The sequence below is a fragment of the Heterodontus francisci genome, chromosome 18, assembly GCF_036365525.1.
Source record: "Heterodontus francisci isolate sHetFra1 chromosome 18, sHetFra1.hap1, whole genome shotgun sequence".
Taxonomy (NCBI): domain Eukaryota; kingdom Metazoa; phylum Chordata; class Chondrichthyes; order Heterodontiformes; family Heterodontidae; genus Heterodontus; species Heterodontus francisci.
This window is the reverse complement of record NC_090388.1, coordinates 10,363,329-10,379,524: the sequence shown is the minus strand read 5'-3', so window position 1 is coordinate 10,379,524 and position 16,196 is coordinate 10,363,329. Positions and strand designations below refer to the sequence as shown.

Here is a 16,196-nt window from a genome sequence, read left to right as displayed (position 1 = left end):
CTTTCTCTTACTTCTCTGCCCTGTTTAGCTCCAAGAGGCGTGAAGACAGTGGGGTGGGTAAAAAAAATGTCCAACGGACAGTGAGATCAGGTGCAAGGGCAGACAGTACCAATACAGCAATGTGGGGAGAGGGAGGCACCGAGAGCGGGAGGCAAATTAGCTCACGCACAGACTAACTTCTCAGAGGAGATGGTGGTGTAGCAATAATGTCACTGAACTAGTACTCCAAAGGCCAAGGCTAATGCCTGTAGACAAGGGTTCATATCCCGAGTGGAATTTAAATTCAATCAACTAATAAAAATATGGAATTGAAAGCTAGTCTCAGTAATGGTGCCATGAAACTATCATCGATTGTCGTAAAAACCCATCGGGTTCACTAATGTCCTTACCTGGTCTGACTTACAGGTGACTCCAGACCCACAGCAATGGGTTGACTCTTAACTGACCTCGGAAATGGCCTAGCAAGACACTCAGTTGTCAAGGGTAATAATGAACGGGGAGCAAATGCTGGCCTTGCCAGTGATGCTCATATCCCAGGAAAGAACAAATAAAATGCAAATAGTTATGCTTTAGAACTGCAGATTTGCCTGAGCTGCTTTTCATTCGAGTCCTGGCTCATTACAGTCCAACATTCCAGTGTTTAGGAACTATCACTTTAACTAGTGGATTTCAGCATCACAAATTCAATTTTAAATGTGAAAACTAGTCCAGGCACCAGGGGGGGCCAAAGTACTTCCACAGCTCGAAGGCAGAACTAGTAGACAGAAATTTAAGATGATCAGCAAAAGAAAAAAAGGGGAAGTTAGGAGAATTTATTTTAGAGAGGATTATTTGGACATGGAAACCCCAAGCAAAGACAATGGGGGCAGCAGAAACCAGAACAACTCTAAAAAGGAAAGCAGATAAATATTTAAAAAATAAAAATTTTTAAAGGCACAGAGAACAGTGAAGGAATGGGAACGGGCGATAGCACTTTGAAAGAGTGAGTGCACAGGCTCGATGGGTCAAATAGACTCCTAATGTTATAAAATTGTCTGACCCCATGAAATTGATTCAGTTATTTATCGATGGACTATCAGGCTAGGGGTGTCGGGGGTGAGTTGAGCTTGGAGTGTCGGGGGTGAGTTGAGCTTGGAGTGTCGGGGGTGAGTTGAGCTTGGAGTGTAGGGGGTGAGTTGAGCTTGGAGCGTCGGGGGTGAGTTGAGCTTGGAGTGTCGGGGGTGAGTTGAGCTTGGAGCGTCGGGGAAGAGTTGAGTTTGGAGTGTAGGGGAAGAGTTGAGTTTGGAGTGTAGGGGAAGAGTTGAGTTTGGAGTGTTGAGTATTGAGCTTGGAATGTTGAGGATGAGTTGAGTGTGGAGTGTGGAGTGTTGAGGACGAGTTGAGTTTGGAGTGTTGAGGACGAGTTGAGGTGGAGTGTTGAGGACGAGTTGAGGTGGAGTGTTGAGGACGAGTTGAGGTGGAGTGTTGAGGACGAGTTGAGGTGGAGTGTTGAGGACGGGTTGAGGTGGAGTGTTGAGGACGGGTTGAGGTGGAGTGTTGAGGACGGGTTGAGGTGGAGTGTTGAGGACGGGTTGAGGTGGAGTGTTGAGGACGGGTTGAGGTGGAGTGTTGAGGACGGGTTGAGGTGGAATGTTGAGGACGGGTTGAGGTGGAGTGTTGAGGACGGGTTGAGGTAGAGTGTTGAGGACGGGTTGAGGTGGAGTGTTGAGGACGGGTTGAGGTGGAGTGTTGAGGACGGGTTGAGGTGGAATGTTGAGGACGGGTTGAGGTGGAATGTTGAGGACGGGTTGAGTGGAGTGTTGAGGACGGGTTGAGGTGGAGTGTTGAGGACGGGTTGAGGTGGAGTGTTGAGGACGAGTCGAGTTTGGAGTGTTGAGGACGAGTCGAGTTTGGAGTGTTGAGGACAAGTCGAGTTTGGAGTGTTGAGGACGAGTCGAGTTTGGAGTGTTGAGGATGAGTTGAGTGTGGAGTTACAGTCTTACTTTAACTGGCGTGGTTCACAATCAACTCCAGGAAGCAGGAGCCTGGCAGCCTGTCGAACATCATCACTGTCAATGGAGAAACTTCTGCGATGCTCAGCGTGGGCCACGGCCACTCGGATCCATTCCATCAATGGTGGCAGTACCAGGAATGGCCTGTAGATGACAGCACATCCTTACTGCTCTAAACTTCACAAACACATCTCATAAAATTCTAACTGTGGAAAATCAGACAGCACTTTATCACATTGTCTAGATATCCCACAGTGCTTACATCCAGTGAAAAGTTTTATAGTGCAGTCAGTTGCGCAGAGCAAGATCCAACAAACAGCAAATGTGATGAATGACTAGTTAACCTGTTTTTGGTTTCGAGATAAATGCTGGGCACAAGACTGGAAGAACTCACTGCTCTTCTCTGAATAATGCTATTGGCTCTTTAACACCTACCTGAGAGGGTAGACAGGGCCTCTGTTTCAAGTCTCATCATGCAAAACAGCACCTCTGACAATGCAGCACTCCCACAATACTGCACCGGAGTGTTGGCTTGGATTGTGTGCTCAAATTTCTGGAGTGGAACTTGAACCTACATCCTTCTGACTCAGAGGCAAGGACTGAGCTAACTAGCTTTGAGAAGAGAAAGGCCACTCAACTTACAAATGTCAATTGTTCAGAACTGAAAAATGTGATTTTCATATTTTTTACTTTACAAAGTTGGGTGTTTAATTTTGATTTCCCAGTGATGTACAACTCTATTTAACTTAACTACCATGTACAAACCACTCGAACACTCTCAGACAAGAATTAATCTTAATTTTTATCTGTGTCTACTGCTTACAATTCTGTTCTTTAAATAGTCAATAGCGATATGAGGGAGAGAACTGACTGGATAGGGAGACTGAAGCTGACAGCGTAAGGAAGCTGAACTCATGTCAGTGCGAGATGCAGTAGTGATTCTCCAGCTCACCTCTCACTGTTGAGTCAGTTCCTCCAATCTGCCAGATCCCACACGAGGACCTGGCAAGTGATCACAAAACTCTGCCTGCCCACCCAGCGATAGTCCTGGCTCTTTAGGTGTAGACACAATTAACCTTAATGAGACAGTCTTTGACTGCGGACTAACAGGGCAGGGTGGATTTCAGAAAGAAAATGAGATCATCGATTAGCTGCCTGTTGTGAATGATGCAGATGTTAATGGTTGTTAGAGTAAAGGAGCTGGGTGTTCCCACCCGCGGTACCTCTCTGTGGTGAGATTGACTTTAGATGGCTCCACATTCGGGTTTTCCCATTCCATCTGTGGACAATGCATGAAGTAGCAGAGTGTGTAGAGTGCCTCGGACTCCCAATGTAGCGGCCCCTGTTTATAATGGACGGGAGTGCCATTCCCGCACTGTATACACTTCAGTGGCTGTAGGTGATGCATTGCCCGGGAGACCAGGTCACCTATGAACAGATCAAGAGGACAGTTTAGCCTCACACTTCATCCCAGAAGAGGTTATATGGTAGGTTAACATGTTCAGGCAGGAAACCTTCAACCCATCTAGCCCTCCTATCCACAGAATTCCCTTCAGCCCATCTAGCTCTCCTACCCACAGAATTCCCTTCAGCCCATCTAGCCCTCCTACCCACAGAATTCCCTTCAGCCCATATAGCCCTCTTAGCCACAGAATTCCCTTCAGCCCATCTAGCCCTCCTACCCACAGAATTCCCTTTGGCCCATCTCGCCCTCCTACCCACAGAATTCCCTTTGGCCCATCTCGCCCTCCTATCCACAGAATTCCTTTTGGCCCATCTAGCCCTCCTATCCACAGAATTCCTTTTGGCCCATCTAGCCCTCCTATCCACAGAATTCCATTCGGCCTATCTAGCCCTGCTATCCACAATGTCCCCTTGCTGCATTCCTATTAATGCTGAATCCCCTGTCCGGTTCCTTCTTCCAATTAATGATTCTTGTTCCACCCCCGCAAACCCCCCCCCCCCCACCCCACAATGTCGATAATCTACTCTATACGCTCACCACCCCTTTAGTAAAAAAGATTCGTCTTACATTTCCTATTTGCTTCTGTTGTCCTTAGTTTGTAAACGTGACCCCTTGTGTTTAAATTCTGAACACGACAGAAAATCTTACTTGGATCCAATTTGTCCAAAACACTCTCAGTTTTAATCGCTTCTCTGATTAGGAAATGGAAGTTTAGTAATCTGACATTCTGATCAGCACACAGTTGGCATGCATCTTCATTTAGTTAACCAGGAAGCTCATGACTCTAACCTTAACCTAGGAGAGGTGCTGCTAGCTCAGTTGGTAAATGTACAGTCCATTGAATCGCACAGGCAGGACGAGGGGATGTTGGTCTCCTGGTTCCAACAGTCACTAACAGGGTGTCAAAGCTCATTGACTGGAGATCCCGGCCCAGTCAGTATGGGTACAATAACAGGAAACACAAATGGAACACAATAATATTCTTTCTGCTCCCCATTTTGGCTTCTTAATACTCTCACTAACTACAACCATGATAGAATCTTAATCTCATTAAACAGCAACTCTGATTAAGCAGGGTCCTGATTGGCTGGTCTGGGATCGTTTGGTGCTGTGAATCAGTTCTATGTTTGGGAGGATCCGTTAGGAAGACATTTCCTGACCTTTCCTTCTGGGAATCCAGTCTCTGAGGGCACTGAGCTCCACTGAGACCAGTTACTTCCACAGAGCTCAAGTACAAAATGAGCGGCAACAAAAACTCAAGGAAGAAACACTCGACACGGCCCAGCAGAACCAGCCCCTCCCCCACCCTCCACGTCATGGCCCAGCCGCACCAGCCCCTCCCTCACCCTCCACGTCATGGCCCAACAGAACCAGCCTCTCCCCCACCCTCCACGCCAAGGTCCAGCCGAACCAGCCCCTCCCTCACCCTCCACGTCATGGCCCAGCAGAACCAGCCGCTCCCCCACCCTCCACGCCACGGCCCAGCAGAACCAGCCCCTCCCCCACCTCCACGTCATGGCCCAGCAGAACCAGCCCCTCCCCCACCATCTACCCCACTGCCCAGCAGAACCGGCCCCTCCCCTACCGTCCACCCCACTGCCCAGCAGAAAGCCCCACCCTCCGCCCACTGCCCAGCAGAACCGACCATTCCACCCCACTGCCCAGCAGAACCGGCCCCTCTCCCACCCTCAGCTCCACGGCCCAGCAGAATTGTCCCCTCCCCCAATCCCCCACCCTCAGGCCCAGCAGCACCAGTCCCTCACCAACCCTCCATCCCACTACCCATCAGAACTGGACCCTCCCTCACCCTCCGCCCCTCGGGTCCATCAGAACTGGCCCCTCCCCCACCTCCACCCCACGGCTCAGCAGCACCAGCCCCTCCCCCACTCTCAGGCCCAGCAACACCAGCCACTTCCCCAACCTCCACCCCACTGCCCAGCAACACTGGCCCCTCCCCCACCCCACAGCCTTCCCATTCTACCCTAGACAAGCTTTTCAAAGCCTCGGGCTGTATTTACAGAGGAGCAAAGGGATCTCAGCATTCAGATCAGGCCTTTCAGGAGAGAAGTTAGGAAACACTTCTTCATGCTAAGAGTGATGGCTGTGTGCAACTTTCTCCCACATAAAACAGTAGATGCTGGGGCTCAATTAATAATCTCAAATCTGAGATTGTTAGAATTATGCTCAACAAGGTATAAAAGCATCTGGAACCAAAGCTGGGGATGGAGTTTAAGATACAGGTCCGCCATGATCAAACTGAATGGTGGGACAGGCTTGAGGGGCTGAATGGCCTCCTCCTGTTCCTACGCTCCCTTCCCTGATGTGAATTCATGAATCAGTTGGGATTTTATAACATTCCAGTAGCTTTCATGGTCATTTCCCAATGCTGGTCCACAAATTACCACATGTATTGAATTCAGTTTCATAATTTTCCACGGCATTTGAACCCACGGCCTCTGGGTCATAGTTCATGCTCATAACCACTGGGCGACTGTACCCAAATCAACCAGTGTCCAAGCACCAATAGAATCACCATGGAAACGCCTCAACCAGTGAGTAGATTCCAAATTAAGGGAGAGATTTGGGATTGAGCCGAGCATTCTAAAGTGATCGTGGAGTTTTATCACTATTGGTCAAGATCAATATGATACACTTTAATGGCTTGCAAAACCAGCTTCTCGTGGTGCCAAAAGAACCGCCCTCCCCTGCCCCCGGGAACTGCCCACCCACTCCCGGAACCGCCCACCCCTGGGAACCGCCCTCCCCTGCCCCCGGGAACTGCCCACCCACTCCCGGAATCGCCCACCCCTGGGAACCGCCTGTCCACTCCCGGGAACCACCCATCCCCACTCCCAGGAACCGACCGCCCCCACCTCCCGGAACCGCCTGTCCACTCCCGGGAACCACCCATCCCCACTCCCGGGAACCACCCGCTCCCGGGAACCGCCCACCCCTGGGAACCGCCTGTCCACTCCTGGGAACCACCCTTCCCCACTCCCGGGAACCACCCGCTCCCGGGAACCACCCACCCCTGGGAACCGCCTGTCCACTCCCAGGAACCACCCATCCCCACTCCCGGGAACCACCCACTCCCGGGAACCGACCGCCCCCACCTCCCGGAACCACCTGCCTCCGCTCCCGGGAATCGCCCACCCCCACTCCTGTGAACCACCCACTCCCACGCCCGGGACAGTGAAGGGTTTCACGAAGGTAAACATTGAAAAACTAGAGGGCATAAATTTAACATCAGCCCAAAAGAACACAGGGAGAGATTTGGACAGGGAATGTCCAACCAGAAATAAATTATCCATGACAGCTTTTAAAAGGCAAATGGATGCATGGAAAAAGAATAAATTAGCAGGTTATGGGAAAGGGCAGAGGAGCAGGACTTTGGGGATAACTTTCAGAGAGACAGGCCAAAAGCCCCCTTCCGTACTGTAAAAGTCTGATTCCATGATTGACAGAGAGAGCGAGAGAGAGAGGGAGAGGAGGGAAAAGAATAAAGGAGGGAGGGAGAAATGAAAAGAAGAGTTGGGAGATGCTGAAATGTGATGGACTTATAGGAGCTGTTGGAACCTCAGCTACTGAGACCTGTTCTGCAAGGAGCATGTACGAGACTCTGCTTCCATTGAGAATGTCAGATGTGGACTGTGGTTTCATGGGTTAATTGTTTTCTCACTAAAGATCAGAGCATCCATCACCTCTCCCCCTCAATGTCTATTTTCAGAAAATTCTGCCTAGAATTCTTGCCCGTATCAAAATGGTTTACAGATGTTTCAATCCCTAAAACACATGGACAATTTGGCAACTGACAATTTAAATTCTCACAGATGTTCGTCGAAATATAAACCGCTAATTAAAGGCATTTATCACACCAAATACACATATTGAGTCAGACGCTAAACACACAACTCACATACTGACAACTCAAGGAGTTTTATTCATTCTTGGGATGTGAGCATCGCTGGCAAGACCAGCATTAATTGCCCATCCCTAATTGCCCTTGAGAACATGGTTGTGAACTGCATTGTTCTTAAACGGCGGGCAACACTATGATGCAACTGAGTGTCTTGCTCGGTCAACTCAGAGATCATTTAAGAATCAACCACGTTGGTGTGGCACTGGAGTCACATAAAGGCCCAGACCGGGTCAGGACGGCAGGTTTCCTTCCCTCAGGGACACTGGTGAACCAGTTGGGTTTTTATGACAATCCAACAGCTTCTTGGTCACTTTTGCTGAGATCCGATTTTAATTTCCACATTTTTTTTTAAAGGGAATTAAAATTCTCAAACTGCCCTGGTGGGGTTGAATTAGAAACATAGAAAATAGGAGCAGGAGTAGGCCATTCAGCCCTTCGAGCCTGCTCCGCCATTCATTATGATCATGGCTGAACATCCAACTCAGTAACCTGTTCCCGCTTTCGCCACATATCCTTTGATCCCTTTAAACCCAAGAGCTATATCTAACTCCTTCTTGAAAACATACAATGTTTTGGCCTCAACTGCTTTCTGTGGTCGCGAATTCCACAGGTTCACCATTCTCTGGGTGAAGAAATTTTTCCTCATCTCTGTCCTGAAAGGTTTACCCCGTATCCTTAGACTATGAGCTCTGGTTCTGGACTCCCCCACCATCGGGAACATCCTTCCTGCATCTACCCTGTCAAGTCCTGTTAGAATTTTATAGGTTTCTATGAGATCCCCCCCCCTCACTCTTCTGAACTCCAGCGAACATAATCCTAACTGACTCAATCTCTCCTCATACGTCAGTCCCACCATCCCAGGAATCAGTCTGGTAAACCTTCGCTGCACTCCCTCTATAGCAAGAACATCCTTCCTCAGATAAGGAGACCAAAACTGCACACAGGTGTGGCCTCACCAAGGCCCTGTATAATTGCAGCAAGACATCCCTGCTCCTGTACTCGAAACCTCTCGCGATGAAGGCCGACATACCATTTGCCTTTTTTACCGCCTGTTGCACCTGCATGCTTACCTTCAGCGACTGGTGTACAGGAACACCCATGTCTCGCTGCATATTCCCCTCTCTCAGTTTATAGCCGTTCAGATAATAATCTGCCTTCCTGTTTATGCTACCGAAGTGGATAACCTCACATTTATCCACGTTATGCTGCATCTTCCATGCATTTGCCCACTCACTCAACTTGTCCAAATCACCCTGAAGCCTCTCTGCATCCTCCTCACAACTCACCCTCCCACCCAGTTTTGTGTCATCTGCAAATTTGGAGATATTACATTTAGTTCCCTCATCTAAATCATTAATAATCACCAGAACTTTCAAACAAGCACCAAGATGTAGCTTGGCTGGTGGTGAGAAGAGCCCTCCCCGCCAGATCCTTCCTGCACGCCCGAAGTCTTGCCCACTCCGCACAATGCCCCCACGGTGGCTGTGGTGGGGAAGAGACGGTTGCCCACCTCCTCCTGGAATGTGTCTTTGCAAAGCAGTGTGGAAAGATATGCAGTGGTTTTTGTCAAGGTTCATCCCAAGCAGCTCTGTAACACAGGAGTCTGTGCTCTACGGGCTGTTCCCAGGGACGCACACCGAGACAAACATCAACTGTTGCTGGAGGACTATCAATTCGGTGAAAGACGCGTTTTGGTCTGCCCGAAACTTGCTGGTCTTCCAGTGCAAAGAGTTGTCCACCACCGAATGTTGCAGACTGGCACATTCCAAGGTCCAGGACTACGTGCTGAGGGACGCACTAAAGCTTGGGGCAGCCACAGCAAAGGCTCAATGGGGAAAGACCACAGTGTAAGTTCTCCCTGTGTCTGCGTGGGTTTCCTCCGGGTGCTCCGGTTTCCTCCCACATGCCAAAGACTTGCAGGTTGATCGGTAAATTGGCCATTATAAATTGCCCCTAGTATAGGTCGGTGGTAGGGAAATATAGGGACAGGTGGGGATGTGGTAGGAATATAGAATTAGTGTAGGATTAGTATAAATGGGTGGTTGATGGTCAGCACAGACTCGGTGGGCCGAAGGGCCTGTTTCAGTGCTGTATCTCTAAACTAAACTAAACTGAACTGAGGGGCTGGATCCATGGGAAACCCCTCGAACTGTATCGGGAAAATTTTCATTTGCTGTAAAATGTAAAAATGTAATTGGCATGACAAATGTGAAATGGAAGGGCTGTGAGGCAACTCATGATTGTAATGAAGAAAATGGACCTCCTTTGCACTGTTTGTATTTTTTGACTTGGTGCTGTTTGAAACTGGTAATGTAATTATTACAGATTTTTATGAATAAAGTATATTTTGGAAATTTAAAAAAAAATCTAAATCATTAATATATATTGTGAATAGCTGGGGTCCTAGCACCAATCCCACTAGTGACTGCCTAACATTCGGAAAAAGACCCGTTTATTCCTCCTCTTTGTTTCCTGTCTGCCAATTTTCTATCCATCGCAATACACTACCCCCAATCCCATGCGCTTTAATTTTACATGCTAATCTCTTATGTGGGACTTTGTTGAAAGCCTTCTGAAAGTCCAAATAAACCACATCCACTGGCTCCCCCTCATCAACTCTACTAGTTACATCCTCGAAGAATTCTAGTAGATTTGTCAAGCATGATTTCCCTTTCGTAAATCCATGCTGACTCTGTCCGATTCTACCACTGTTCTCCAAGTGCTCTGCTATAAAATCTTTGATAATGGACTCTAGAATTTTCCCCACTACCATCAGGCTGACTGGTCTATAATTCCCTGCTTTTTTTTCCACCCCCCCTTTTTAAATAGTGGGGTTACATTAGCTACCCTCCAATCTGTAGGAACTGTTCCAGAGTCTATAGAATCTTGGAAGATGACCAACAATGCATCCACTATTTCTAGGGCTACTTCCTTAAGTACTCTGGGATGTAGATTATCAGGCCCTGGGGATTTATTGGCCTTCAATCTCATCAATTTCCCCCAATACCATTTCTCTACTAATACTGATTTCTTTCAGTTCCTCTCTCTCACTAAACCCTGTGTTCCCCAACATTTCTGATATGTAATTTGTGTCTTCCTTTGTGAAGACAGAACCAAAGTATGCATTTAGTTGGTCAGCCATTTCTTTGTTCCCCATAATAAATTCCCCTGTTTCTGACAGTAAGGGACCTACATTTGTCTTCACCAATCTTTTTCTCTTCACATACCTATAGAAACTTTTACAGTCAGTTTTTATGTTCCCCGCAAGCTTACTCTCATACTCTATTTTCCTCTTCTTAATCAATACCTTGGTCCTCCTTTGCTGAATTCTAAACTGCTCCCAATCCTCAGGTCTATTGTTTTTTCTGGTGAATTTATATGCCTCTTCCTTGGATCTAATGCTGTTCCTAATTTCCCTTGTAAGCCATGGTTTGTCTACCTTTCCCATTTTACTTTTGCGCTGGACAGGAATAAACAATTGTTGCAGTTCATCCATGCGCTCTTTGAATGTTTGCCATTGCCTATCCACCGTCATCCCTTTAAGTAACGTTTCCCAATCTATCATGGCCAACTCATGCCTCATACCTTCGTAGTTTCCTTTATTAAGATTCAGGACCCTAGTCTCAGAATCGACTACGTCACTCTCCACCTTGATGAGGAATTCTATCATATTATGGTTGCTCATCCCCAAGGGGTCTCGCACAACTAGATTGTCAATTATTCCTCTCTCATTATGCAATACCCAGGCTAGGATGGCCTGTTCTCTAGTTGGTTCCTCAACGTATTGGTCCAGAAAACCATCCCGTATACACTCCATGAATTCCTCCTCTATGGTATTGTGACTAATTTGATTTGCCCAATCTATATGCAGATTAAAGCCACCCATAATTACAGATGTTCCTTTATCGTATGCATCTCTAATTTCCTGTTTAATCAGCAATGCAACTCCACCACCTTTTACTTTTTGTCTGTCTTTCCTAAATACTGAATACCCCTGGATGTTCATTTTCCATCCCTGGTCACCCTGCAGCCATGTCTCCGTAATCCCGACTATATCACATTGTTTAGATCACCAGTCCAGGTTACAGGATTACTGATCCAGTAGCATAGCCAAATTACATAAAATATACAACACAGAAACAGGCCATTCGACCCAACTGGTCTGTGCTGGCTACACGAGTCTCCTTCCAGTCCAACTGCCTCATCTCAGCCTTTCAGCATATCTTTCTTTTCCCTTTTCTCTCATGTACTCGTCTAGTTTCCTTTTGAAAATGTCTAAGCTATTTACTTCAATCACTTCCTGTGGTAGCGTGTCCCACATTCTAACCACTCTGCATAAAGAAATTTCTCCTTATTTCCCTTTTGGATTTATCAGTAACTATTTTGTATTTATGGCCTCTAGTTTTGGATTCTCCCACAAGTGGAAACATTCTCTCCACATCTACCCTGTCCAACCCATTCATAATTTTAAAGACCTCAGTCAGGTCACCTCGAAACCTTCTCTTTTCTCAAGAAAAAAGCTCCAACCTTTTCAATCTTTCCCAATAGCTGTATTCTCACAGTTCTGGTACCATCCACGTAAATCTTTTTTTTGCACTTTCTCCAGTGCTGCTATGTCCTTTATCGTTTGGAGAGCAGAAATGTGCCCGGCACCTGTAGTGCAGCCTGACCAGGATCCTATACAAGTTCAACGTAACTGCACTCCTTTTGAATTCTAAACCACTAGAAATAAATTCCAGTGTTTGGTAGCATTTTTAATTGCTTTGCTGACATGCGATGTTGCTTTTAATGCTTTGTTCATCTGTATTACTTTGCTAATATACCCCATTCAGTTTATTTTCTAAGGTGTAGGTGATGTTTCTGTTTTTCCTACCAAAGTGCATCAACTCACATTTATCTGTGTTAGAAGTTAATTTGCCATTTAACTGTCCAGAATGCTTTGATCTTGAACATACTGCTGAAAGAAATCTAAATATCAAACTTTGACCCTGATTTCTATAGTTTAAAGATGTGCATTAAGAGTTTAGATATTGCTGTGTGAGTTGGACACTAGGTAAACTCACCACCATCTTCTCAAGGGCAATTAGGGATGGGGAACAAATGCTGGCCTGGCCAGTGACACCCACATCCCAGAAACGAATGTCAAAAAATTGGATGAGTTTGAATACCAGGAGGACAATCTCTTCGGCAGAAAGGCATTTCCTCACCTTTGACTTTCTCCGCATGCATTCTTTTGACATTAATTACTGTCAGACAAAGTCAACAGCCCCCTTCTCCCCTCCATATTTTCACCTCATACCCCCGGATGGGGGCAGGTGGTGGTAGCCCTTTGGAGATACTAACAGAGCTGTTCTTGGTGACTGCACAACACACTCCCTCTTCCCACTTCCTCTTCCCTCAGGGTTCCCTCAAATGCCTTTCCAACAATTGGGAGCCAGTGTCTCATTATTCGCTGTAGTCACTACTGACTTAGATAATGCAATACAGAGCCATATATCCCAGTTTGCCAATGGCCACAAAGTATGAGAAACAACGTCGATGACAGCATTAAATTCCAGACATTGATAGATTGAGTGAATGGGGAGGTGGTGGTGTAGTGTAATGTCACTGGACTAGTAATCCAGATGCCTCGGCTAATGCTCTGGGGACATGGGTTCGAATCCCACCATGGCAGATGGTGAAATTTGCTAGTCTAATAATGAAATCTTTCCAAAACAGAGGGTTTTTATTTATGAATAGCAATTGTTAAAAGTGTTTACAGACTTTTTTCTGTAACATCTTGGAAGATTTAACCTTGGAATTCAGTAAAACAAGCTGCCTTTTAGCCAGCAGCCAAACAAGCAGGAGCCATGCAATGCTGTGAAATCAAGGACCCTCTGCTGCGATTTACAAGGGTGAAGGATGGAGGCCACGGGGTGAGATGAGCCACAACTGGTAGTAACAGAGGTGACACAGGACTGAGAGAGATTGTTTGTTTGCAGTAACTTAATGGGAAAAGGCAACAAAATATGGCAGGGCATTCCCAATTAGATTTATGACGAAGAATTATTCATCTCATAAGAACACAATGGAATGTTCATGCATAATGAGATCCTGTACACACCAATAAACATCTGTTGCTCACAATGTATGAAGGATTTGGGCTCCCTCACCATCCAGAGTCGTATGGCCCCTCGAGCCTGCTCCACCATTCAGTAAGATCATGGCTGATTCTCAACCTTCATGCCTGCTACTCATATCCTTTCGAGTTCAAAAATCTATTGAATATACTCAACAGCTGAGCATCCACAGCTCTCTGGGGTAGAGAATTCCAAAGGTTCATAACCCTTGAAGTGAAGACATTTCTCCTCAGCTCAGTCCTAAATGGTGGCCCCTTATCCCAAGCTCCCTAGTTCTAGACTGTCCAGCCAGGAGAAACATCCTCGCAACATCTACCCTGTCAAGCAGAATTTTGTGGGGTAAAAACAAGAAATGCTGGAACCACTCAGCAGGTCTGGCAGCATCTGTGGAAAGAGAAGCAGAGAACTCTGCTTCTCTTTTCACAGATGCTGCCAGACCTGCTGAGTGGTTCCAGCATTTCTTGTTTTTATTTCAGATTTCCAGCATCCGCAGTATTTTGCTTTTATTTTAGAATTTTGTGGGGGGGTTTTTATTCATTTTTAAATGTGAGTGTCGCTGGCAAGGTCAGCATTTATTGCCCATCCAATTGCCCGCGAGAAGGTGGTGGTGAGCTGCCTTCTTGAACTGCTGCAGACCATTTGGGGTAGGTACACCCACAGTGCTGTTAGGAAGGGAGTTCCAGGATTTTGACCCAGCGACAGTGAAGGAATGGCGATATAGTTCCAAGTCCGGATGGGGTGTGATTTGGAGGGGAACTTGCAGGTGGTGGTGTTCCCATGTATCTGCTGCCCTTGTCCTTCTAGGTGGTAGAACTTGCAGGTTTTGAAGCTGCTGTTGAAGGAGCCTTGGTGCATTGCTGCAGTGCATCTTGTAGATGGTACACACTGCTGCCACTGTGTGTCGGTGATGGAGGCAGTGAATATGGTACCGATCAAGCAGGCTGCTTCATCCTGGATGGTGACTAGCTTCTTGAGTGTTGTTGGAGCTGCACCCATCCAGGCAAGTGAAGAGTATTCCATCACACTGTTGACTTGTGCCTTGTAGATGGTGGACAGGCTTTGGGGAGTTAGGAATTGAGTTACTCGCTGCCGAATTCCTAGCCTCTGACCTGCTCTTGTAGCCACAGCATTTCTATGGCTGTTCAGTTCAGTTTCTGGTCAATGGTAACCCCCAGGATGAAGATGGTGGTAATTCAGCGATGGTAATGCCATTGAACATTAAGGGGAGATGGTTAGATTCTCTCTTGTTGGAGATGGTCAGTGCCTGGCACTTGCCACTTATCAGCCCAAGCCTGGATATTGTCTAGACCTTGCTTTATGTGAGCACAGACTGCTTCAGTATCTGAGGAGTCGTGAATGGTGCTGAACATTGTGCAATCATCAGCGAACATCCCCACTTCTGACCTTATGTTGGAGGGAAGGTCATTGAAGATGCAGCTGAAGATGGTTGGGTCTAGGATAATGAGATCACCTCTCATCCTTCTAAACTCCAGACAGTAGAAGCCCATTCTACTCAATCTCTCCTCATAAGATAACCCGGTCATTCCAGGAGTCACTCCGGTGCACCTTCATTGCAACCCTTCTCACGCAAGTATATCCTGCCATCAGAGACCAAAACTGTGCACAGCACTCCAGGTGTGGTCTCACAACAAGGTGCAGTCACGTCACCTGTAATATGCCTCATTAAATTAATCCTGGTGATTGCTGGATCAGGTAGGAACACTGGGTCAGTACAGTTGATGGGTAACTCAGGGTTCTCCCAAGTCTCAGTGTGTGCTCTGACCACACTGGCTGAGTGAATGATGGTCACCTGCATGCACTGAGCTACTGGGGACAGTGCCACAGGCAGCAGAAGCAGAGGTATACACTCTCAGGTGGGAATGTGTGAGAACACTGAGATAGAGTTCCAGCAGCTTTGCTGCTATTGCCAAGCAGTTGGGTTTGGCTTAACGACCAGCCAGTCCTGCAATCCTACAGCACGGAGCAGTGACAGCACAGACACATTCCGTCAGCACTACACAACGGAATGACTATGATCATTCATTCATCTTAAATGACACTGGACTGTCCAAAGGCAAGAGAGATTAATGAAGTATTGCGATGGAGACATAGATAAACAAATACCGGGAGTGGTGGTAGATGATTCACTAAGATATTAATGGACTTGGCTCACCTTTTGTATGTATTTTGAAGGGAAGGGTCAGTTTGGGTTTACATAAGTTTGGAATCGGCCAAGGTTCAGCGATCAGTTTGACTGTCTCCTTCCAACAGAGTAAGCCTTGCTTGCCAAAGTGACTGAAGCTATGCCATCTTTCTCCAGCTGTTCCCTTTGTGTGTGCAAATGCAGATGCGTCGAGCATGGAAACTGGAACAATGGCTGAGAATAGATTGTGCAAACCATCTTTTAATCGCCAATGTCAGGAAATGGTGATTTTTTTTCCCGTTGGAAATGGGGAAACAAGAATGAGCTAAAGTAGGCAGCAAAAGCCAGCAGACTGCATGTGACAGACTGACAAGCATCCTTGTGAAGTGAATAATGGTATATTTCCTGGGCCTCAAGTCGACCCACTGGGTGAAACTGGTGCCCTCACTAATAGCCTGCGTGTGCAAGGAGCATAGGAAGAAATCTATGTGTTGCTGAGGTGTTTGGATACATGAATGTAATAGTGCCATGAAACTATCATCGATTGTTGTAAAAATCC

The 16,196-nt window shown here is 46.9% G+C and overlaps 1 protein-coding gene across 2 annotated transcripts in view; it reads right to left on the bottom strand.

Annotated features, from left to right (window-relative positions):
* btbd11b (BTB (POZ) domain containing 11b) overlaps positions 1-16,196 on the bottom strand; it is a 132,922-nt gene that overhangs the window by 27,858 nt on the left and 88,868 nt on the right. For both annotated transcript variants that reach the window (XM_068050221.1, XM_068050222.1), the window contains exons 3-4: positions 3,215-3,419; positions 1,983-2,135 (exon numbers count right to left, since the gene is read on the bottom strand). In XM_068050221.1, coding sequence (XP_067906322.1) covers positions 1,983-2,135; positions 3,215-3,419 — 358 coding nt within the window. The remainder of the gene's footprint in view (positions 1-1,982; positions 2,136-3,214; positions 3,420-16,196) is intronic.